This window comes from Sesamum indicum, linkage group LG7, assembly GCF_000512975.1.
Source record: "Sesamum indicum cultivar Zhongzhi No. 13 linkage group LG7, S_indicum_v1.0, whole genome shotgun sequence".
NCBI lineage: Eukaryota > Viridiplantae > Streptophyta > Magnoliopsida > Lamiales > Pedaliaceae > Sesamum > Sesamum indicum.
This window is the reverse complement of record NC_026151.1, coordinates 8636087-8659872: the sequence shown is the minus strand read 5'-3', so window position 1 is coordinate 8659872 and position 23786 is coordinate 8636087. Positions and strand designations below refer to the sequence as shown.

The window sequence follows — 23786 nt, the reverse complement described above, 5'->3', positions numbered from 1 at the left end:
TATTTTCACTAATTTTCATCGATTATTACACTATTTTTATATTATTTTTAAGTTTTTCAATTATCTCTTTAGTTAATTATTTAAGTATTAGAGTGGTAACTCTCTATTTTACAAGTTAATCCTCCTTCAATTTTAAATATTCATAATTATCTTTGAAGATTGTGGTGCTGGAAGACATCAAGTTTTTTTATCATTTTTAAATTTTGATTTTTCAAATCAATTTTTAAAATTATAAAAAATATAAAAGAAAAAAAAAAATCATAGGCGTCGCCCAAAGCTCCTTGGGCAGCCGCTGCGACGCGGTCGCCCAGGTTGGGGGCGACTGCCTTCGATGTCGCCATCACCCTCCACGAAGTCGGGCGCGACATCTCCCTTTCTACATTGAGCGGCGCGAGGGGTTGGGGTGGGGAGCAGCAACGGTTGGTGGTGGGAGGGGGACTAATTTTATTATTTTTTATTTTTTAATAATAATAATTTATATTTTATATTTTATATTTTTTATAATTATAGATATAAACATTTAAAAAATGATCAAATCATGATATTTAATAATTTAGATCTAACGGTTGAAATGTATTTATTAAATCACGACTGTTATTCAATAAAAAAATCCAACGATCATGAAAATAAAAAATAATATATAATTTGACAAAAAAGTAACGCAATTAATTTCAACTGTGATGAGGGACAGATGTTCTATTTTTAAAATAGAGGGATTTTTATTGCATATTTCTAAATTACAGGATGATTTATTGCTGAATTTTAAAAACACATTGGTAATATCAAATTTGGCCAATTTTAAACCATAATTTTTATATTTTTATGTTTATTTTCATTTTTTACTTTATGGTATAAAATATTGCATATTTTAACTTTATGATAATATATATAAATTATATATATTATGATCGTGTTTGTAGCATATCGTATTTTAATTTTTTATATTTTTTTTATCATAGTGTTTGTGTCGTATAACATTTTTCTTGTCGTATCCGTATTTGTGAAACATAAATTAATAAATTGATCGATTATAATTAAAAAAATTGTGTAACTTTTTTTGTTCCTTAATTTGAAACTCGATGTATTTAATTCATTTTTAAATTTAAATATATTAAATTTATATTTAAATCAAGATAATAATAAAATATGTAAAATATATATGTTACGAATGGTTGTTTTTTATAATAATTGAAGAAAAAAAGGTTGAATGGTGAAATGTGTCTTTTGTTTTTTATATGTTTTTGGGCCTTTTAAAAAATAACATGAAAACTTAATTGGGTGAATTGCAATTTATTCTTATGATATGTAAAAAATCAAATTGATTTTTATAAAAAAAATAATAATTTATTATTTATATTTTTAAAATAAAACAGATTATATTTTAAAAAATATATAAATAAAAAAAATAATTTTCTCATGTACAATCTCTTGCATTTTCCTCAAGCCTTTATCAGCGCTCTTTATTCAAGAACTTATTTTCCTTCCTTAATTTTTGCCCATTCTCTCTCGCTCGTATCTTTTGCTTTGCGTTCACAGGGAGAAGCATAAACTATAAGGCCGGATTTGGTGTTCGCAGTGAGGGGAAAACCCATGTACTGATTTGCAGCAAATTCTTAATTTTTCTTCGTTTTATTGACGAGATTTTGAAGAAAATGGAAGCAAATTGGGAAAGCAATGCAAAGGGAAGCAGTGGTGTGAGGAAGATAATGTCGCCATGCGACGTCGAGGCGCTAAAGAAGTGTTTGGAGGAAAATAAAGGAGATCAGACAAAATGCCAATCACAAATTGAAGCTTTCAGAGTCTCATGCTCTATTAAGAAGCCGAACGCATCATCGGATTCAGCTCGATAATTTCTACCTTGAAGTTTTATTGAGTTTTAGCTACTAATTTTGCCTGTAATTCTCCTTGTTTATGTAGATTTTGGAAATTGTTTGTTTGGCAGATATTTAGTTTATGGAGGTAGGTGTTTTGGGACTTGTTTGGTTTGAGGATTCGAACAACAGGATTTAAAATCTATTAATTTGTTTGGAGAGGTTTGAAATATTATCATTGGAGATATTAAATTGTACCCCTTTTGAGCTTTAAAGAAAGCATATTTAAGTTTGTGATATTTTTCTTGGTTTGGAGTGTAATTGCTTTTTGTTTAACAGAAAATTCTCATGGCTCTTGATTATAGTACGTGTATCTAACAGGATACTGGCTGTACAGACAGATGGTGCTTGATGAAGCTTAGATAAGGGTCACACTTTCTATGAAAATTCTCTGAAGTTTGATATTTATAATGCTGAGTATGGGTGAATGAAATATGGTGTTTGGGCTTTGTGAGTTTCTATGCTCGGAATTGGTGTTGATCATTATAGCAGACATCTGTCTGTAACTACTGGATTTAATGTCTTCAAGCAGTGCATTCCGTTTCTTGCCATGGGCTTTGTGCAAATGTCTTTAGCCTTGACATTGCAGATTGGACCTTGTCGTCTTCTCAACTCTTCCAAGAATTGCAAGAACTCAAGCTCGACATGAGGAAACCCTGTAGTTGAAACTTGATAACTGCTCCCACTGAAGATCTATGAATCTTAAGGTCCAAAGAGATATTTGGACGACGTTCATCCTTGGATAGGTATATCTTTTAGACCATCTTCCAGATGCAACTTATTGCAGGTCTTTCATTTGTTATCAGGCAAAGCTTGTATAAACTCTCTTCTCTAAACAGATTGTTGTGTTTGACTGAGATTTTGCACTCCTGTCATGCTTATCTTTATCTCGTCGTATCATCACAATTCACTAACTATTTTTCAAATGAATCTACAGCATTAGTGATTAATGCAATCATGATGAAAAAAAAGGTATTGAAATAAGATATATGCGGAATGTTGGATCCACCAGGAATAGACAGGAAACAATCTAATAAGAACTTAGTGAAAATTGTAAACTACAGATAAAAAAAAATAAGAAGAAAATAGCAGATGCTGATGATCATTGAACATTATTAGATGCTCTCTGCGTCCAAAGGACAGAAAATGATAGGTTTTAGTTCTTTATTATTAAAGCAATAGGTCTCTTGCTGGTGGGAAGAACATTATTGCTTTCTTAGTTTATGGAGTAGAAAGATGGAACCAGGGACTCTTCTTCTTAACCCCCAGCTGAAGGAAGCATATTTTACTATGTGAGAGCCTAGTTTACACTACAAAACTTCACCTGTTGGCATTAAAAAATCACTCCAGGTCAAAACTTCCAGCTGAAGAATCTAAGCTCAAGGGCCTAAGCATAACAGGTTTGACAAAGCATAAATTACCAGCACAGCTCCATCATTCTTGCCCCCTGTCCCCCCACTTCCTCATAATTACCAGTTTCCTCTTCATTGACCTTAGCCTGATAAAATAAGTATTTGAAGCCAAAATGCAGTGCCAAACCATTAGATTGTCAAGTTCTGTCTCTTATATTGACTGAATATGCATGTAAATCGTGCCTTGTGCATATGTCTAAAGGTTTCTTTCCTGCGTGATATTGTTAGAAGCTTGTTTCTTGGAATATTGACCAGCAAGCAATGTTCATCACTTGTCTGAAGGTTTACTGTTTCTGCATGAACTTGAACTTCTAGATGAATATTCAAATATGGTGCTCTAAGGTTTGGTATTAAATGATAATTATTGATCCGGCCTTCTATTTAAGACTATGACCCCAACCAGATAGATAGAACTGACTCATTCTCACATTTGTTCATTATGTCCATAAAACTTCCTAATTTTGACATTTTGCAGCCCTTTAACTCATCCTCTCTCTCTTCGCTTTCTCTGGCCTGTCGAGAATGGGGCTTTTTTCGCATAACCAACCATGGAATTTCCAAAGAATTATGCAGGAAACTACATTCTTTCTCTAGCCAGATATTTAACCTTCCTCCAGAGGTGAAAATCAAAGCTGGTCCTCTATCAGATGTAAAAACATATACTCCTCATTTCATTGCCTCGCCGTTCTATGAGAGTCTACGGGTATCTGGACCTGACTTCTTTGCTTCAGCACAAAGTTCTTCCAAAGCCCTACTAAATCACTCAAACTGTGAGTTCAGGTAGGGATAAGAGAAGAATATTACTTATACTGAGAATTTTTATCATGTGTGTGTGTGTGTGTTTATTTTCCTTTTCTGTTTTTCTGAATACAGCATTCATGAGAGAATAATAGAGTTTGGTCCTGATCTTGAAACTGATCATATTTGTCCTGAAGGAGAAGTTTTATTATGCTTGAACTGTATTCAACTATTTCAGGCACCAACTTCCTCTTTTATTCTTCTTCCTTTTCTTTTCCCCTATCCCGTGGTCATGCTTATGCAATATTATCCCCTCAACTGTCATTTGCTAGTGAGATATTAGAAGAGTACGGGAGCATAATGACAAACTTGGCAAAAGTCATCCTTGAAGTTGTAATCAAGTGCCTGGGGCCTGATCTTGGGACGAAGTTCGAATCAGAGTTTGAGAATTGTCATGGCTATTTGAGAATAAACAACTACACTCCACCTGAGTGCACTGAAGAACAAGAAATTGAAGGGCTAGGCATGCACACAGATATGAGCTGCATAACCATAGTGTATCAAGATGACATTGGTGGGCTCCAAGTGAGGTCTAAGGAAGGGCAGTGGATGGACATAAATCCACATGAAAACACACTCATCGTGAACATTGGTGACTTGATGCAGGCATGGAGCAATGGAAAGTTCAGGTCGTCTGAGCACAGAGTTCTCTTAAGGAAAAAGGTGAATCGATTCTCTGTTGCTTTCTTCTGGTGCTTTGAAGATGACAAGGTGATATGTGCTCCTAAAGAAGTTGTGGGAGAAGGGAATTTGAGGCTTTATAAGCCTTTTGCTTGTGCAGATTATGTGAAATTCAGAGAGAACAACGAGAAAGGGAAGTTTGAGAAAGTTGGCTTCACTGTTAAACATTTTGCTGGGACTGAGATGTGATGGTTTTCTCTTTTCTTCCTTTTGTTTGTCCTCCATTTCAACATTATGGTGCATAATTTATTTTTCCATTCATTTTGGTGGTTCCCTCAGCTGCAACAGAGAGGTTACTGAAAAAAAAAAAAAACAGAGAAAGGTCTGTTAACTGAATACTAAAAGGAGTCTTCCTGAGGGCTGCTTCCCATTTTCTTGTTCATTCACATTTCAAGAGTTTGAAATATATATATATACATGTATAATTCTTTTCCAAATTCCTATGGTTTTGGCAGCTTATTATAGAACACTTCTGCAGATTGCAATTTCTTAATAGTTGACTTTCTCTAATATCTGCACAGGGGCGATGTACTGTGACTTGATGCCCTGTGAACTATTCTACTGAAGCTGGCAACACGTAATAATTTAGAAATTATTGTGCTAAACATCAGATGTTCTTCAGCTGACACACACTCCTGCAGTTTATTTGTTAAATTTAATTGACATTAATGGGCATAAATAGCTACATAGAACTCTTATCTTGTTGGAGAAACAACTCAAGAGTTGACTCTGCAAATGGCTGCAACCTGCATGTTGTAAGTGGAACCTTGTGGGAGGTGTTTCTTTGCTTTCAGACTACATTATTTAACCAAGACAAGCAAGGATGCTTGAATTTCCTTGACTAGTCTTTCCCAACCCATTAGCGTAAACTGGTTGTCTGCTTAGCCAACGTCCAGTTTGTATAGAGGAGCAAAGAGGTAACAGCACATAAACTTTCTTGGATCAGAAATTGACATAATCAATAGCTTGTTTTTCGCCAGCAATATATGTGTCTATACATAAATTTTTGTTGCCATATAGGTAAAAATGAATATGTTGCTTTGTCAACCATGTGAACAATAATTGACAAGAAACAGGAGATACATAACAGTAACCAACATATCGGTTTTTCTTTCATCGTGAAGTTGAAGGAAAAGAGAAGATAGTATGAGATGAATACACATGACTGTAGCTATCATAAAGAGCATGCATTGCAGCTCTTCCTACATGTCCCGTAGTAATCAGGAGAACCAACCATGAAAATGGGATTCCTTTGGCACTCCCCTATGGAAGCCCAACGAGGACAATTATCATCTTCATCGGTGCAATCTGCATTATCAGAATCTGACCTAACCTTTTCAGCATTAATGCTTTTCAGATAAAAGAATTTGGTGGTGCACCACATGTCACCCTCAAGGACAGGGCATCTGGCATGGAAACTACTCTTGTCGGGGGTTGCATTAAGGTGTAAACTGAAGAATACAATAGCATTTCCTCTACTGGGTCTTAAGATTTTGCTACTCTTCGTGCAATCAGACCACACTCTGTTCTGCAGTAAGTTTGTAGCGGATGACATCACAGTTGGGGAAAAATCAAATTGCAGGTAACACTAATAGCAATGATGGGAACAAGATTAGTTTCTCCATTACCTCGGAATGGGGAAAAAGTATCTGCCCACCCTGACTGACATTTGAGAGATACAAAATAACGGTTGCCAATAAAGGTTCACCAACTTCCTCAGCAGCCTTGTTATGAAAATAACTGTACTTTTGTTTGGAGTCTTCAGGTCCAAAGTGCAGAACCTGCAGGGATTTGCTGTTCTCTGCAAAACAACAAATTACAGGATTATACTTTTCTTTTCTTTTTTTTGGTAGAATTGCATAATTATACAATAGCTAGAAAAGGTGATACATAAAACACTTCTCTGGAAACTAGAGTTACATGGCACAATATAGATATACCTTTGGGAAGAAAAGTCCAAGCAGAAATTCTGTCCTCAATATTTCTAGCTATTTCATCCTGCAGACATATCATTGAAATAGTCCGAAATAACAAAATATTGCATCACGAATTGTTGCGTATATTATTTGGGTAATAGGACATGTTTCGAAAACTAGAAACTTACATCTGTATCCATGAGATATGATTGTGGTAGATCATCGACCTGCATATTATGGCTTTTCTTCCGATGGACCTAAAACCAAAATATAGGCTAAAAGATATAGGCAAAAAGAAATGTGCATGCGTAACATAGGTAAGAAAGAAGCATGTACCCAAGAAATCAGGTAATCGCACTCCTCGTCCGAGAGAAAGTTCCTATATAAGAAGACCCTGTCCCGAAAAGATAATGTTATTATGCCCATTGCAGGCTTAGCATAATATGAAATCAAACATCTTAATATCTCAGCACAAAATTCAGATACCACTAGCACATACACCAAAGCACAGAAACTCTAACATCTTTGGAATAATAAATGCATATTCCCTGAAATTTGTAATCAGGATAAATGGTTTCACCAGCCACGGATTGCATAAAGATGTAACATTGCCATTGGTTCTTTGGATTACCTGACCTTGGTTGCCATGAGAGTTGAATGACTTGTGATGGATCAATACTATTAGACTGCATTTGATCTTGGCTTATCTCTTTGCTTCTCAATTCCTTTCGGCTACTGAAATTACACAATTGCAAATGGAATTCTATTAGGCTTGACATTTCATACCCCTTCTACTTAAGGGAAACAATTGTTCTAATGGAGCTCTCAATGCAAAGTATTTGGTCTACAGTAACTGGCTGTTAGAAGTATATAACTCCAGAAAACTAAACATAATCCAGCTAAGTTGGACGATATGAAATCTACAGACCAATGTGCTGAAAAGCTTGGAAAGTGAAAATCTCGTAAGTTTGGATTCATAGAGACCAGCAGGCAGTTAGTTCCGGAATTCTAAACACACGGGATGCTGATCAAGCACCTTAAGCATACTTATACATTGAGCCTCAGCTGTTAAGTTGCGTCATGTCATTCTCTATACTAAAACCATACTTTAATTTTTTATACATTGTTTATTTTTCCAGCGAAAACAAGAAACACGTATCTGAGTAAGAAACAAATAACGGCCTGCAATGGAGACAGAAATTCCTGTCAAACATCACTGCAGTTTCACAGTTGTCCAAATTCAGCACAGTTATCTAATCTCAATAAAGTTCAACCTATCCACTTCTTCTCATTGCCACTTTCAACAAAAGCTTCTGAAATATGAAGATAATCACATGATGAGCACCAACCATTTCCAGCTCCCACAGACAAAATTGAAGCCTTTTCATTTCCATCAGTGAAAAAAAAACATAAATCCATCATTAATTGTTTTCTTGATTACAACTAATAATATTATACGTCTACGATCCAAGAAACTTAGGACCCTATATCTCAAAAAAGGAAACTTTAGATTGCGTGTAGATCTGTAATTATCTGAAAACTAACCAATATTGCAGAGTATGATTACAATTTAATGCAAATTAGAGCCAAAATTAAGCGGAAAAACGTAAAGGGGTTCCTCACATTTGAGCGAAAGAGGCACCAAGCGCGCTCGCCAGCAAAAATACGTGGAGAATTAAGAGTTGGGTCGCCATTGATGGCTCTGCAAAGGGCTAGTAATTGAACCGTTGTTTCCAGGGGAAGAAATGCTGCTGCATATTTCCCTTCTATTTTAGCTACTCGGTGCGAATTTATTCATAATTACAGATAACTCTCATTATTTAAAAAATTATTAATATCCTCCTAATTTTAACAACAGTCTAATAATTAATCTAATTCATTAGGTTTTTATTTATTTTTTTATAATAAATTGATCAAAATATTCTTATGAATTAAAACTTATAGTTTTTTTACAATTTTAAAAAAAGTTCATCGACCCCGTTCTATCCTTTTATAATTTTTAATATTTTTAAAAAAAATTAAAAAAAATACAGTAAAGACAAAATCGATAATTTCATACTTCCATCCAAGAATTACATAATTTCGTCAAACATCAGGAGTATTTGCAATTTTTCAAATAATAAAAAAATATTCGGAATTATATCAAATTTCAAAAATTGTCCTTATAATTTACCCTATTTAATCATGTGAGGACAAGTTCATGAATATCTCGAATAAAGTTTGCGCACACGACATTTGGGTATTTATTTACATGAGTGTTTAAAAATTATTTATTATTATTAGGTATATTAATGGAATCGATGTATTGCTCTCGAAATTAGTTATAATTCATTTATCGTTATTAGTAAACAAATTTAAAAAAATGTGAACTATAGCCACCTACCTTAAAGTTTCTTGTAATTATAAATACTTTTTTCTTGTTTCGAAAATCACAAATTAGCCCTTAGTTTTAGACCGTTTAACAATAAGCTTATTTCGTTAGTTTTTTAGGTTTTCACCCAATTTTTTTTGTGAACTGAATAAAATGCCCTATTAAATTATGAACCATAATTTTATAGAGTAATATGCCCTATGAATTATTTACTTTACACACTTTCAAATTTTTTCATATTTTCTCAAGCGTTTTTTAAAGAGCAAAACAACTCAACATGAGTAAAGTAGTAACTACCAATTCACCATATGAGCTACTTTTTTATTTAAAAAAACATTTATAATTTTTCAAATAACGTACAGTTATTTGCTAAATTTTGTGGAAGACAGCCATAGGTTGTCCAGAAGATGAAATATAAATTAACAAGAACGAAAACATATGTAAGTTGATTGCAAAGTCACTGGTTTCTGAAATTGCACTTGACAATGGAAAACTTTGGTAATCTTCTACATTCAATTCACATACAAACTCATCGACAGATACAAGAACATCGGATACATTATTCGGTAAACGAATACTGCGCGATGATCAATCGGCAAGGAGAGGTTTCTTGAGCACCATGTGGCCCGACTCGTCCCTTTCAAACAGGCGATCGATCAGTTCGTACCAGCTCTCTTTACTCGTGCTCTTTGCTGATGATCCTGTGGAAGAATCGCCGGCCGTGTTCTTGGATGCATTGTTGTCCTTTTCATCAAACGTGCCATACTGAGAAGGCAAGAAAGCGTGGGGAACGGCCAAGGTAACAGCTCTGTGCAGGGCGGCCTCGTGCTCTTCTCTGTGCTCTTTAGCTAGCGTCTTCTGCCTCTCCATCCTCTGTTTTGCAGGAATCTCCAATGCGTGATCTTCCTCTCGCATCAACTGTATCCAGACATCATGTGTTAAAGACAAGGGAACATGGAGTATGTGTTTGAGGTTTAGACCATGTTGTAAAAGAGAGAATCTCTTCAAGCCAGCATGGTGATGGACAGACAAACTTACTTCCAAAGCCCATTGAGCTTCTCTCTCTATCCAAAGAAGAGCGTGGTCGGAAGTGGCGTTACAAGAGAGAACTATATGCTCGAACCTTCCGTCCACAGGAACTGCAGTCCTGACAACTGGAGGGAATCTTCGACATCTACATCAAGAAAGGGGAATTAGGAATTCGGAGATGATCGAGCACTAATATAAGAAATAGAAACATAAAAGAAAGAACTCAGACATCCGCAGACTGAGAAACAGCAAAGAAAGTAAAAGACTTGTTTGGAGTGTTTAACATATACCTTATAGCAGGGGGTAAGTTTGAACATGGGAAAAACTCATTTCTGAACAATGTAAAATCTGTTTTCTTGTATTTGATTTTGCTACAAAGGTTTAAATTACGTCTCAAACATTAATGATACATGTCTTATTCTCAAAGGGAAAAGGAATCTTCATCCACCTGAAAGGCTTTCTCTCGACAATGTGATAAAGACGGCCGGGCGCATAGAGCCTCCTTGGATCTTTGAGCATCCTCTCCTCTGATATGCATGTATCTCTCATGCACCTTAGGCATAATAGGCAAGGCAAACTGTTCAAGAAGAAGAGGCAAGAGTAAGAAAACAAACAGTTCTTTAATTGGAGATGAGGTAGAGACTGGAACCAACTGTGGCAACTTATTACCAGAATAGTGACTTGAAGATGTCTTCTAAGGGGGTGGCCGTTCGAGGCAAGAAGTCGTCCTGTTTCAATAAAGAAGTGCCGTTTTCAATCCGACAAGTATATGCGTTCATACTGCATATTTGTAGATCAATGTGCAGAAGCAAGCAAAGCAGCCAATCCAGGGTGCATCAACGGTGAGAAAAGAATAAGAAAATTTATCCAACTTGATTTCTCTTCATCTATTTGCAACCTTGGAGCCCTGTCCTAAGTTTGTTTATATGCACTGATAACAAGTCATAAGGAGAATACAAGTTAGCAACTTGCCTGAAGAACGACAGAGTTAATGACATCGGCATATCTCACAGCCAAATTAAGCGACATACATCTGGTAGGTGCAATGGCAAAGCACCTGATCCTCTTCCTGTCAACGTTCCCCAATCTGTCTCGATTCTGCACCACCACCATCGTCAACAACGCCGCCACACCTGAGCCTAGAGAATGCCCCGTGAAAGTCAGCGTATAATTTGGATATTTCTCAGCAAGTTCCTTCAAAACTTCACATTCTGCATCCAAAATACACCCTGCGGCCTTCAACAGCCCGTTGTGAACATACCCCCCATCAAACTTCATCTTCCCAAGCTTATTATCCAGCAAAACGGCATAGTCACTCTCCTTTGCCAAATTGAGGCCTCTTATAGCAAGAACTATATCAGCATGGTCATGATCTAGATATATTAAGTATGGGGGCACTTTCCCGCGTATGTCCGTATAACTCTTTTTCATAACCACGCAATCGGGATCAACTCCATACCCTAGCGGAGGCGCCCGAAGAGGCTGTCTAAGATCATTCTCTTTGACAGCCAGAATGTACCGGCATAGCCTAGGGACGGGTTCAAACTCATCAGCCGTTGCTTGGCCCCACGTCTCACTGTCATGGCCGGCATTGTGTAGACACCTCTTCCACACCCACCGGGCACATGCTAGGCAGTATATACACTCAAGAAAGGGAAGGCCACAAAGAATCGACATCGTCTCCTAATATCTAAGCATGATGGGGGGAAGGAGGTGTAGTTTTAAACTCAAAGGATTTCAAAATGGACCAACATCAAAAGACAAGGAAAATGATTCAAAGCTCTTTCATTTGATTGGAGAAATATGTCACAACAATACAATTTGTGTTGAAAGCTTTCCGAACAAAGCTACAAGAGAACTTGAAAGTTGAAACTGCAAATCTGAAAAGGGAAAATGCTAAAATTTCTTATAAATCACTTGAAGAACAGGAAAACCAATAAAACAAGCAATTCTTCCAAAAACAAACAAATGAATACAACAAAGTACTACAATGCAATAACTTCTGTACACAAAAGTTTTCACTTTGTCAACTTTGTAAGAGAAACATCAAAGAAATAACCAAGATTAGAACGGCAAGCTTATGTAGATGACAACATAGAAACTAGCAATGGATTTCCACCTCTCGGGCTACTGCTTACTGAGTTGAAACACCAAAACGGATATTCCTAAGCATCCCAAGAGAAATATAAAAGAAACCACGTACTAAATTTCATGTCTGATCCAAGAAAGTGAGGATTTTTATCACCAAACATCCAATTAGAATTCTCAGTTTGGGGACATATGAAAAGGAGGGCTGTCTTGTACTAAGAATCATTCATGATTGGTGAAAATGAAGAAGAAAATGAAACAATCAAAAGACAAATGTTACAGAAATGTTGGGACAGGAGGACCCGGTCCATCCAAGAACTTCACGGTTGTCCGCAGGCTGTAAGTCAACTAACCAATTATACTCAAACCAGATTCTTTTTAATAATAACTAGTTCTTCTGCATGCTGTGTTTTCATATGTATATAATAAATAATTTTTTATTTTTTAAAATATATTATAAATAAAAGTGAAATATATAAATCAGTCTATTATATTGATAAAAAAAGGAAAAAAAAATAATTTATCAATTAATAAAAATTTTAAAAAATTAAATAAGTTAGTTATTTTATCATAAAAAGTATAAATTAGTTAACAACAAAATGTGGTACTCTAATCCCTATAAATAGTATTGATAAACAAATAAATTTTTAATTGAGTTAAATGCAACCCCTATTGAAAAAGAAATAATAGGTAAAAAGGCCATCTTTGAAAAAAAAAAAAAAGAAAAAAAAGATAATGCGACTTTCTGAACTTTAAATAAAATAATAATGTGGCTCTTTAATATGAGATGTAGTGAAAAAAAAAAAAAAGAAAAAAAAGATAATGCGACTTTCTGAACTTTAAATAAAATAATAATGTGGCTCTTTAATATGAGATGTAGTGAGCTTCATTTTTTAAAAGTTCAGAATTCTCACTGTCTTTTTCTTTATTTAAATTTTTTTGTATTTGTTACTATTTTTGTAATGGGTAGAATATAATGAACTGATTTTTAATTATATAGTGATATTTTCGAACTAATATTCATGAACACGTAATAAGTAAAATATTAAAATTACCGATGTAAAAGTTAGAAGAAAGTTTCCTATATATAATGATGGAAAATAAAGATACGTTTGAGGGTAATAAGGTACTTCGGAGAAGTTTGAAGGACAGCTGCGATGTTACGATAATTAATGTTAGAAGCATACTCGATATATGTACATAATTGTATGACAACTACAATATACTAATATAATTGTACATGTGATTAACTCTATACTAAAACCTACAAAAACTTACAAAGTGTGATTTTGATGATTATCAGGTCGGACGAGACTAAACTTTCTAAAAACTACAAATATTGAATTGAGTTAAAAAATTAATTAAATTGGTCTTACATAAATTAAGTCAATAATATTTATTTTCAAATACCAAAAGTTATTGGGCTTCGCCTTTCGGCCCACAAAATGAGGATAACATTTGGATGGGCTTACATAATAATTAATCATGAAGATTGAGACGGAGTCCAGCACAAATAGCCCAATTAAAAGCCCACATCCAGCCCTAATCTCAGAAACGAGTCAAAACCCAGTTTTACCCTGGTACAATTCTTGAATCCCAACCATGTCCTCAGTCTTCAAGTTCATATAAAACAACAGGTCCCCCATAAACCCTAGTTTCTTTTCCTTCACCCTCCGCCTCGGAATTTTAGCGGCGTACTGCAGACAGATCGGAGAAAAAGGTACGACCATTTATACAACATCGGAAATATACGTATGTGATTTTATTTATACGCTCGTTGTTTCTCCTTGCAAATTTTTGGTGTATAGCAACAAGTAGCAATCTTTGTACATTTTGTATGTGCTGTTTGTGTCTATGTTGTGTGTATTCTGAAGAAAGTTGACGACTTCTTAGTGAGTTTTTGTTTCCTAAACCATTGCTGTATATTAAGCTGCATCTATATAGGTTGCTTAATTGTAATGGAATTTGAGAGAAATACACACATTTGTTGATTGGAGGATTGATAGGCGAAAAACTAAACTACGGTTGCTTGTTTGGATGTAGGTAAGGTGATGGCTCCGAAGCAGCCAAACAGTGGGTTGTTTGTAGGTTTAAAGAAGGGGCATGTTGTTACCCCAAAGGAACTAGCACCACGCCCGTCTGACAGGAAAGGGGTAAGTTCTATTAGTTGCTCATTGGTAGTTAATGTCATGGAGTTTTATTCTATATCATTATGTGAATTAATATGTATTAGCTTGTTTGACCTATTAGTTATGCTATATACAGCTGAAATTTGCACTTAAGTTTATAGAAGATGAGAACAAGAAAGGTGAATTGATTGATCACATGCAATGTTTTGTTACTTTGATCATGGTTTCTCTACAGAAATGGAGATATAAATCTTTCCAACCAAAATTAAAATTGATTTTCTTTATAAGCTGAATTGTGGATCCAAACTCATTACGAGCCTCAATTGAAAGTTTAGATTGCTCTTAGTATGAATTTCTTGGCGCTTTCAGAAATATGCTAAATCCGTATTTTATCTTGGTTGAGAAAAGTTGGGATGGCATCGTCCTTTCTCTCTACATGGTTGCACTGTGCAGTATGACCCTATTCCTTCTTCATTCATTTTTTTCCCTGTTTAATCTACAAAAATATAGAAAACAAGCAAGAGAGTGCATTTTGCAAGGAGTCTTATCAGAGAAGTTGCTGGATTTGCTCCTTATGAGAAGAGGATCACTGAACTTCTTAAAGTTGGGAAGGACAAGCGTGCTCTGAAGGTAGCCAAGAGAAAGTTGGGCACCCACAAGAGGGCTAAGAAGAAGAGAGAGGAGATGGCTAGCGCTCTCCGCAAGATGAGGTGATTTACTGCGAATCCTTTGGCTTCTCTTTCTTGCTAGTGCTGGGAATTTTTCAGGTTTTTTTATTGTTTCATTCTTATCTTAAAGGTGAGGTATCATTTATAAAATGCCTTGGCTTCCCTGTCGATATGCTCAGTTTAGACATAGTGATTTGTACATCCCGTCACTGACTAGATTTGGGGATTCATACAGGGCTGCTGGAGGTGGTGAGAAGAAGAAGTGAAGTGAGTTTCCATTGGCCTTGTGCCTTACGAGATAAATGATTAGAAGACAGTTTCATTTAGCTTTGATGTATTATCTTCATCTTTTTGCAGAATTTGCAATCACAAACTTGTCTTTGGCTTTAGCACCAGCTTATATTCCATTTTTGCATCTCTGATTATATAAATGAGACGTGACTGATTTTCCTATGAGCGACGAGCCCAAAGCCAATGCTTACTATTTGCTTTTGCCATAAGTCTGTGAATTGGGAATGACGATGAAGTGCAGCAAACAAGTGTTTTGGCCTGTCATCAGGTTATTTGATACCATTACGTGGGTTGAAGTCATTAGAAGTCACGTAAGCAATTGAAGTCAAGTTGCATGGCTTGCTCAAAATCTTGATATGAGCGTAAGAGGGTAGAAGTATTTGGTCTCAATGACTCAAGCTGCTTTGTTAGCCATGAATTGTTTTACTTTGAAGATAATGTTGTACCCGGGATTTTGGATACGAAGGGGTTGTCAGGACTAGTGGTGGTCTGGAAGTGCACGCTAAACTAACTTCTGTTTTCAGAGAGCCATGCCAAATTGATATATAAAAAATTACAAAGAGAGTATCTAGTCCCGGCCCTGTTAAAAAATTGATTATCTGAGTGAACCTTGTGATTAAGTCATCCTTTGGACCATAGTTGAACAGCATCTAAGGCTCTTTTGTGATTCCCTTTCTTAGACAAGTAAAGACACGAGTATTTACTTAATTTGGTACCTCGTGTGTTCAAGCTCATCTCCAGAACTACTCGCAGGACATGACAACCATTTCACAAAAGAGGTGTTGTGTTTGTACAATTTCCTTTCACAGAAATTACTTGGTACATTATTCTCATCCCATCAGAATCTTATAATCAATTTTCTTATGCTCCATTTTGGAAATGGACAAAAACAGCAGAAGAATGGGTGAATTATACTCTCAGAAAGGATTGACGTGCAGAAATGGCAGACGTAATCATGTCTTGAACTTCTGTGACAATCTCTCAACACCTTCTTTCCAATCTCCAGCAGCTCGTTTCACGCTTTCCTTAACAGTTGAAGTAAATCCAGCAGATGTATTCTGCACCCTTTGTAAAGAGCTTTCCAATTTTGATTTGGCAGCATCTTGTAGCTCCCCTGCCCTTTCCTTCAAATTTGATATCAATAGGACTATCTTCTCAATGACTCTATTAATTGTATCTTTGCATTTTCCTCTTACTTCATCGGCCATTTTCTTAAGTTTGTCCACTAAGTTCTCAGACCTTTCAATGGTTTCTTCGACTGAGAACTGCTTTCCAGCAGCAAGCCATGTAGCTCCAGCTTCAGCTTCCTCACGTAGGTCACTGTCAACCACAACTTTTATGCCTTGCCTCTCCCATCGGTCTCTAGCCTCATCCAGAGCTTTCGCTTGTTCCCTTGCCCTCTTTGCCTCATCTTCGGCCCATGCCCTGGATAAAAATAATAAAGACAAAAGCTTATTGAAGCTTGATATTAGCACAAAGGATAAAAATGGAAAAAGAAAAAAAAAATCTCACCTAGCCATGGACAAGGCTTTCCGCTCAACTTCCAGTTCATACTGTAACCGTGTTATCTCCTGACTCTCGGTTTCAGCATCTCTTCGAAGTTTGTTCAGCCTTTCTTTTTCATATGAAATCTCCAATTTATCATTCATAAGTGTCTGCAACTGTTCCTCCACCTCCCGCCTCAACCTTGAGAACAGTTCCATTTCTGAATCAACAGCTGCACGTTCTTTCATTAGCGAAAGATTTTCCTCCTCCCTCTTAGCCCTCAGTTTCTCCACTTCTCTCCTTGTTTCCTCAGCCAACTTCTCAACAGCATAAATCTTTTCCTTTTCCAGGGCAAGCTCCTTCTCGTAACTTGCATTTAGATCCTTCTCAACTTGAGCAACCAGAGCACTATGTGCAGCAACAGCCTTTTCTGCCATAGATTCAGCTTCAATTCGTGCAAGTTCCTCACTTACAATTGCAGAAGCTTCACCAGTTGAAAGTGCAATGGCGGCCTGTGCTTTTGTCACAGGTTTTTCTGGCTGGAAAAGTCTTGTATATCCTGTCACATAAGAAGGTAGAATAACTCTTGATGCATAAGAGACGCACATGCCTGAAGGACACTTATGTGGATGAAACTCACCGAATGCTAGGGTTATGATACCCTGCTCTCCAGCTGCTAAGTCAGCTACAAGTGCAGGCCAGGCATCTGGATGGATCTTGTCAATATCAATGAAGCCTGATACATGCTGCAAGGTCTAATTGCAGCAAAAGGCAGTTGGAAATATAAATTTATCAATCTCAATGCTATCTGCAATAGGTGAATCAAACAAACTCATTTTCAACATTGTATAACCTTTCTGTCGACTATTGGTAACTGCCTTTTCTCTAGGGCCATCTTCCAACTCACAAGATCCTGACGTGATAGAGGGCTGCAACATAAAATATGATGAATATTTGAACCACTTGAAAATGAATTCTTGTGCAGGAATAGCCACATGACAAATGACACAGGAATCAAGTTGAGGAACAAGTGCAAACACAAGTTCTAATGAGTCAGAGAAAGTCTTGGTCAACTAACAGGTGAATCCAGTGAACAAACAATTACTGCAATGTTCAATTTAGAAACACGATATTGTGGGGAGAGTAATAATACTAAAAGAACAAGGAAACAGGTCAGGAACTTCACTCCCACAAACCAGCACAGACCACATAACCATTAACAGCCCTCTCTAGTCTAGCCTCTAAGTATCAACATAGTTATGCTACAAGTAAATCAAGAATTTAAAATAAAGGCTAACTCAATAGAAGGAGATAGTGGGTTCACGAACAACAATTAGGCATACCTTTCAGGAGAGAAGAATAAAGGACTTGGGTCTTCATCTGTCTGCATATCACGTCTTGAAAGCTTGCTGGCAATAAGTCCAGCTTCTGCCAAGCCTGACAATAACCAAACTCCTTCAGAGACTAAAATTCAACACGAACGACAACAATTGGATGAGAAAACCTCCGGATAGTCGCCCAATATCTAATGTTAACCTTGAATGGATGGAAAATCAGGGTCTTCAGGTGTAATGTCATCAAATGCAAGTTCAGAAACGTTTTCAATGTACATAGCAGGATAGACTTTTGAAGTTGTGTTCCTACAATAATCAAAAGGAAGTCAAAATCTATAATACAGCTTCTTAATTTCACTTGTAGTAATTTTTAATCTTCTGTTGCCCCTACTACAACAGCAGAGTTATCACCTGGAAAGAGCACTGCTGGCTAAAACCAACCAACGAGCATACTCCCGACGAGTACATAAATCTCCAGGTTGAATATCGTCCTCGATCACCTAGCAGAGCTCAGGAAATTAAGAATCAGGTCCAAATCTTCACAAGTAGTTCAACTCTGGCAGCTGAATCTCTAGACCATTGGAAATGCATACTAAACTTTGACATAAAGATAAAATATTGTAATTTTCGTTGCATTTTCCTAATCAAAGGAACTATCAGATAATGACAAAAATAAAAGTTACTGGTGATACCTAACAGATGAGAATTCTCGCACTTGCTAAATATATACCAGTGTATGCTGTGATTTTTCCATTTTCATCATCTCAAAATTTTTGTTCCATACGAATGACTTCCTTAAATAAAAACTCCCACCACAGTTGGGAAATAAAAGTAGAAAACCCAAGGGTCAACTGGGCTTTTCTGCCTCTGGAGAGGTTATTGACACCTTGCTTTTTATAAACACAACTCAATTGGTCAGTTCTAATGAACTCAAAAGCTGCTCAAGCAACATTTGGAAGATACTCTCATCTGAGTTCTTCAAACTCACACTCTTATGCTCAATACAACCTTCTCTCCTTCCTTTCAGTCACTAGCTCAGAATGACTTGCATAAAACTCACAGGATTCATCAGTCTCCTCTGTTTCTCTTTTCCAGCAAAGAAATTACAAATACAAAAATATCAGTTGTGCTACTCAATACACAGATGTTCGTAAACAACTTCGGCGATCCACCTTAAACAAATACAGTTGATTAAATGATTTGCATACTTCCCCGACAACCAAGTTAAATTTGATCTTTGAATGCAACATGGGTAAAACCTTGAGCAATTTGAGACCAAATGTCACCTTGCCAAAGCAGAATTGAGTTGCTAAAGCAATGTTTGGCATACCTTTAAAACTTGCAAAGCAGATAATGCCTGACTTTGAAGCTGATCGACAACAGCAGGCACCAAAACCTTTCCTGGCAGAACCTGCAGAGCTGCAGAGACAACAGATGGAGCAGGTATGCCAGCTGAAGTGAAAAAGTTTCCAGGATTTGCAGATTCAGAAAAGGATCTTCTAACATTGATATCATTATAATCAGTTTCAAGGTTTTCATTTCCAGATTGATACGTTACTTCTGGTACCAAAGGTGCCACCGTTGATGCAGTTCCATTCAGAATTTTCCCTACTGCAGATTTATCATCCTCATCAACCAAAACATCCACTGTCAAAAGTTCTTTACTTGACTCCATATCTCTGGTTGAAATCACACTTCCAGACTCCACAAGGTCTTGGATAATGCTTGATTGAGTAACTGCATCAGACTCTAATTCGACCGAGCTATTCAAAATTGAAGGATCAACAGAAGCAGGATCTAGTGACATGCCCGACTGTTCCCAGTCATTAAAGTTGGATGCCTCATTTGGATGACCAGTAATTTCAGAATTAGCATCAAATGCAGATGGCTCTAAGATTTTGGCATCAGCAGGATCCTCGGTTTTCGGTTCAATGGGGTTTCCAGAAGCTACACTGCTATTATTACTCTGAATCCTTGGCACATCAAAGGAGCCATCAGCTATATCGGACATAGGTGGTTTATCAGTGGATTCAGGAGAAACCTGACTGTCACTGCTAACTGATTCTGTTTGAGCAGCTGTTGCAATGGAGGCATTATTCATGAGATCACCATCAACAGATGACTGCCTCAAACCACTATCATCACTAATTCTATTTTCAATAGCCTCCCTATTTTCTTTATATAAGGAAGAATCGTCATCTTTACCTGTCTTGCTTTCTTCACCACCACTCTCCAACATCCCAAGTTTCTCCTTACTTTTCTCCTCTTCAGCCTCATCCTCATAGTTATCCGATGACAATGACTTTTCTTGTTGTGTTGTTAAGGGCTCCATTTCTTTTTTAACTCCTGTACATAAGAATCCGTCCATTTAGAACAAACTACCAATTAGATTGTAAACGAAAAAAGGCAGAGACTCCAGAGAAACACATACTAGTCATAACCACAAGAAAAAATTGGTGAAGGTATATCTATTATTAGAAAATTTATATTATTTCCTCGGATCCATCGTAAAAATTATTCAAATGGAATCCTTTTAGTACCATGCTCTTGTCAAGTGAGCAATCCTTATACCACATTTGTTAGAGAAATTGTGATAGGTCCAATAGCTTCCATTTGTGATTTGTTTTATGCAGCGCCATCCGTTCATCACAGAACAATGTTAACAATTCAAATACAAAAGAATAATATACTCACCTGAAGTACTCTTTTTACTTATAGAGAGTGCAGCAAAAGTGAGGCCAACAAGTAGAATAACCCCAGCAGCTCCTGCTCCTAGTATTCCTGAAAGTAAACTACTTCACAAGTGTTATCAGTCTACAAGAGGACAAATCAGAAAAAGAATTCTATATTTAGATGGACATATTTACCAAAAACGGCACCCAAAACTAATAGGCCTCCGCTTTTGATTTTATATTAGAAAACCTATCTATACAAAACGGACAGAAAACTTATACATGAAAATCGCACAATTCTATCGACTGAAAAATAAAGGAAACGCCCCCCTCAACGCACGGCAGTTCTAGTAACTGGCCAAAGCAATCGAATAAGAACATGGGGAAGCCAAAGTTTAGTTGACACTAACATAACACAAAATGTTTTAGCACTCCAATCAATGAAATGTATCTCAAAAGTCAAAACCATTTTCATTACATACCGAAGTCAATCATAATTAAACAAGTAGCCGTTAAAATGGCCAGAAACATAAAAACAAATAACACGCTCTCACCTACAAGCGATTGCTTGCGCTTCGAATCACCAGACTCTGGTTCACCATCGGCATTGGCCCAACCAGACAAATCATCAGCTGAAGAATTCGCATTAACCCAAGAGGAATTTCCAGAGCTACGTTGTCCCACTCCATTACTGCCAACCGCACTGCTACGTACCACCACCGACACGAAATTCAAACTGCGCCGTTCGAGCTCTGGCAACCGCGTCCGCACAAACGCAAATGGATACTTCCGGCTCCCGAGTGCCAATTTGAGCTGAAACGAGCTCGGACAAAACGTCATCGTGGTAGTCAACGCATTCATCTCCCGGATTCTAGTAAAATCTCAATCTCGGTGAAGTGCAGCGTCGACGTCACCGAAAACCGTTCCAGGTATTCTCCGTGTAGCTCCAAAATGTTGAATTCCAATGCGAAAATAGGAGTTTTCTAGTGGATAATTGCTAGGGTTTTTTGATCGATCTTCGATTAGGGTTTTGCATCTGAGTGTCTATCTGTACATATGTATCTCTTCTCCATCTTATCCAACGGACCGGTAAATAGAGTATATTACAGTCTAGCTTCATTTCTCCTACCAAAATTGTCGATTCAATTAAAACAAAATAATAATAATAATAATAAATTACAAAAATACACATATAAATGGGCTAATTAGTTATTAATTTTAAAAATACTAACCTCCGTAGCACATAATAAATTGTTGGAAATAATTTGTATAATCAATTGCTTTGTTCTTATATTAAAAAATATTGCAGTATGAAAATGAATTTTTTATCCCAAAATAAAATTCAAAAAACATTTTTTTTAAGATAAAACCAAAATATAAAATGTTTAATGTATTAATTTTCATAACAAATTATAATATAATTGATTAAAATAATGTTTATTCTATAGATTTTTGTTATCCATAAATGTTTCCACTTGTAAGTTTATTAGAGTATCCATAGAAAGATACATTTAAATTTATTTATAATTTTATTTTTCTAATATATGTTTTTTCAAATAATATATTACTAAATTTGTGGAGAAAACGTATTGGCAAAATAAAAAAGATTTACATTTTCAGATAATTTAGAAAATTAAAAATATTTATTGCTTATGGCGTTTTAAAATTGACCATAAAAAATGGATGAATACCATTTTTGATCCCTCGACTATGCTACTTATCCGAATTTGGTCCTCACGTTTCCTCTTATTAAACTTAGTCCATCGTATTTGAAGATTCCATCAAATTTGGTTATTGTTGTTAAAAATTCTTCAAAACTAATGAATTTACCTAAAACAAATCATGTAATGATTAAGAAGTGTTCAAACTTTGGTGTTTCTGGTGAAAAATATGTGGCCTCATCACTCCACAAAACATATTTCCAAATCATCGGTGACATGAATGTAAGGTTTTTTTTTATGATTATAATTGACGATGTTGTGTTATATGGCGTTGTTTGGATTTATTTATTTTTTGATTGGTTATATTTTAATTTTTTGTTATCAGGATATATAAAATTTTTATAGGAGTTTTAAGACGGCTATCATAATGATTGATTTTGAGATGTTTTTTTTTAATATACTTTGTTTTATTTTATTAATAATAATTATTTTATTTCAACAAAAAATGCATAGAATGTGTTTGGTGAAATGGTGAGGGCACTTTATCTCCAACAAAAGTGCCCGGGTTTGAACTCATTTCAATACTTACACAATTTTTTTTTTTTGGACAAAAATCGGTTAGTTTTGTCGAATTTTTAATGACAATGACCAAATTTTTGATGAGATTTTCAGATGTGAGGGACTAAATCTTATGAGAAGAAAATATAAGGGACCATATTCAAATAAGTGGCATAGTTAAAGGACCAAAAGTAATATTTATACTTTGAAAATCAGCAAAACTGTAAATGGGCTTCAAGTGAACGAGCCATCTGGCTGGTGCTCCGTCCAGCCCACTATTATTACCCAAAATGGCCCAAGTTCTCTATTACCCTCATGGCTTAATTCGTATTTCCACAACTTCGATGAACTAATTGATAAATTACTCGAAATATTTGGGTGAAAGTGAAAATATAAAAAATATCGGTCCATTACGTCTCACTCTCGGCAGTGATTCAGTCCTTGCTTTGCTCGTCGCGGAAAATCTCTTTCGCCTTCCAAGAATTTCAAGTCAAAGGTGATCTTATTCTTTGAATAGACCCCTTGCATTTGACTAAGTATTTGATTTTTTATCTACGATTTTCTTTTCTTCGGTTTCTGCATAGGATCTGTCTGTTCCTAAATTTGTTTGGTTGATGCCTATTTTTCTTGTTCACGGTTGAGTATTTTAGTCAACTCTTTGTGATTCTGCTGAAGCCCATCAGTATTTTAATGATGTAATGTATTTTGTGCTAAATTCGTCTGGTTATTTTTCTCCTTGTCTACCTTTTGGGTTATTTTTCTTTTTTTTTGTTGTTGTTTTGATTTGGGTTTCAGAGGTGTGTGTGTTGGTGGGGGGGGGGG

The 23786-nt window shown here is 36.0% G+C and overlaps 6 protein-coding genes across 12 annotated transcripts in view; 3 read left to right on the top strand and 3 right to left on the bottom strand.

The window, feature by feature from the left end:
- Positions 1447 to 5164, top strand: LOC105166910 (gibberellin 20-oxidase-like protein). Its single transcript, XM_020695313.1, has 2 exons — positions 1447 to 4063; positions 4354 to 5164. Exons 1-2 carry the CDS (start codon positions 3723 to 3725, stop codon positions 4949 to 4951), a joined length of 939 nt encoding a protein of 312 aa, XP_020550972.1. The 5' UTR covers positions 1447 to 3722; the 3' UTR covers positions 4952 to 5164.
- LOC105166685 (probable prolyl 4-hydroxylase 12) lies at positions 5712 to 8447 on the bottom strand. 3 transcript variants are annotated; one of them, XM_020695306.1, is made up of 7 exons: positions 8302 to 8447; positions 7310 to 7413; positions 7015 to 7072; positions 6867 to 6935; positions 6703 to 6760; positions 6391 to 6563; positions 5712 to 6290 (listed from the first exon to the last, which is right to left on the bottom strand). In XM_020695306.1, exons 2-7 carry the CDS (start codon positions 7324 to 7326, stop codon positions 5937 to 5939), a joined length of 729 nt encoding a protein of 242 aa, XP_020550965.1. In that variant the 5' UTR covers positions 7327 to 7413; positions 8302 to 8447; the 3' UTR covers positions 5712 to 5936. The 3 variants fall into 3 exon arrangements, with proteins under 3 accessions (XP_020550965.1, XP_011084431.1, XP_020550966.1); XM_011086129.2 differs by having other exon boundaries at positions 7315 to 7413; XM_020695307.1 differs by having other exon boundaries at positions 6147 to 6285; positions 7315 to 7413.
- Positions 9461 to 12483, bottom strand: LOC105166684. The gene is made up of 5 exons (XM_011086128.2): positions 11051 to 12483; positions 10748 to 10806; positions 10527 to 10655; positions 10088 to 10223; positions 9461 to 9967 (listed from the first exon to the last, which is right to left on the bottom strand). The coding sequence occupies exons 1-5, from the start codon at positions 11753 to 11755 to the stop codon at positions 9638 to 9640; spliced, it is 1359 nt and encodes a 452-aa protein (XP_011084430.1). The 5' UTR covers positions 11756 to 12483; the 3' UTR covers positions 9461 to 9637.
- LOC105166681 (60S ribosomal protein L36-2) lies at positions 13773 to 15416 on the top strand. Its single transcript, XM_011086124.2, has 4 exons — positions 13773 to 13886; positions 14210 to 14319; positions 14806 to 15005; positions 15199 to 15416. Exons 2-4 carry the CDS (start codon positions 14218 to 14220, stop codon positions 15227 to 15229), a joined length of 333 nt encoding a protein of 110 aa, XP_011084426.1. The 5' UTR covers positions 13773 to 13886; positions 14210 to 14217; the 3' UTR covers positions 15230 to 15416.
- LOC105166682 lies at positions 15991 to 21836 on the bottom strand. 4 transcript variants are annotated; one of them, XM_011086125.2, is made up of 11 exons: positions 21300 to 21835; positions 20768 to 20854; positions 20279 to 20419; positions 19404 to 20149; positions 18485 to 18573; positions 18276 to 18379; positions 18083 to 18176; positions 17593 to 17668; positions 17380 to 17494; positions 16767 to 17298; positions 15991 to 16679 (listed from the first exon to the last, which is right to left on the bottom strand). In XM_011086125.2, the coding sequence occupies exons 1-11, from the start codon at positions 21604 to 21606 to the stop codon at positions 16208 to 16210; spliced, it is 2763 nt and encodes a 920-aa protein (XP_011084427.1). In that variant the 5' UTR covers positions 21607 to 21835; the 3' UTR covers positions 15991 to 16207. The 4 variants fall into 4 exon arrangements, with proteins under 4 accessions (XP_011084427.1, XP_011084429.1, XP_020550970.1 ...); XM_011086127.2 differs by having other exon boundaries at positions 19404 to 19492; positions 21300 to 21834; XM_020695311.1 differs by having other exon boundaries at positions 19404 to 20419; positions 21300 to 21836.
- LOC105166680 (signal peptide peptidase-like 1) overlaps positions 23318 to 23786 on the top strand; it is a 3630-nt gene continuing 3161 nt past the window's right edge. Inside the window, exon 1 of one of the 2 annotated variants that reach the window (XM_011086123.2) lies at positions 23318 to 23460. The gene's annotated coding sequence lies outside the window, so the exon portion shown is untranslated. Of the gene's footprint in view, positions 23461 to 23536; positions 23660 to 23786 lie in introns of those variants that run through there. The other variant, XM_020695466.1, reaches the window with a different exon arrangement.

Excerpts from the sequence above, each read along its gene's own strand:
- LOC105166681 (XM_011086124.2), top strand. The coding sequence starts at position 14,218 with ATGGCTCCGAAGCAGCCAAACAGTGGGTTGTTTGTAGGTTTAAAGAAG. Across the intron at positions 14,320-14,805 it reads GCCCGTCTGACAGGAAAGGG|AAAACAAGCAAGAGAGTGCA; the intron begins GTAAGTTCTATT and ends ACAAAAATATAG. Across the intron at positions 15,006-15,198 it reads AGCGCTCTCCGCAAGATGAG|GGCTGCTGGAGGTGGTGAGA; the intron begins GTGATTTACTGC and ends GGATTCATACAG.
- LOC105166910 (XM_020695313.1), top strand. The coding sequence starts at position 3,723 with ATGTCCATAAAACTTCCTAATTTTGACATTTTGCAGCCCTTTAACTCA. Across the intron at positions 4,064-4,353 it reads CACTCAAACTGTGAGTTCAG|TGAGATATTAGAAGAGTACG; the intron begins GTAGGGATAAGA and ends GTCATTTGCTAG.
- LOC105166685 (XM_011086129.2), bottom strand. The coding sequence starts at position 8,372 with ATGGCGACCCAACTCTTAATTCTCCACGTATTTTTGCTGGCGAGCGCG. Across the intron at positions 6,761-6,866 it reads CATATCTCATGGATACAGAT|GATGAAATAGCTAGAAATAT; the intron begins GTAAGTTTCTAG and ends ATATGTCTGCAG. Across the intron at positions 6,291-6,390 it reads TACTTTTTCCCCATTCCGAG|AACAGAGTGTGGTCTGATTG; the intron begins GTAATGGAGAAA and ends AACTTACTGCAG.
- LOC105166684 (XM_011086128.2), bottom strand. The coding sequence starts at position 11,755 with ATGTCGATTCTTTGTGGCCTTCCCTTTCTTGAGTGTATATACTGCCTA. Across the intron at positions 10,656-10,747 it reads ATCTTCAAGTCACTATTCTG|TTTGCCTTGCCTATTATGCC; the intron begins GTAATAAGTTGC and ends CTTCTTGAACAG. Across the intron at positions 9,968-10,087 it reads AAGCTCAATGGGCTTTGGAA|TTGATGCGAGAGGAAGATCA; the intron begins GTAAGTTTGTCT and ends GTCTGGATACAG.
- LOC105166682 (XM_020695311.1), bottom strand. The coding sequence starts at position 21,606 with ATGAATGCGTTGACTACCACGATGACGTTTTGTCCGAGCTCGTTTCAG. Across the intron at positions 18,380-18,484 it reads GCCAGCAGTGCTCTTTCCAG|GAACACAACTTCAAAAGTCT; the intron begins GTGATAACTCTG and ends TGATTATTGTAG. Across the intron at positions 18,177-18,275 it reads TGATTTTCCATCCATTCAAG|GCTTGGCAGAAGCTGGACTT; the intron begins GTTAACATTAGA and ends GGTTATTGTCAG.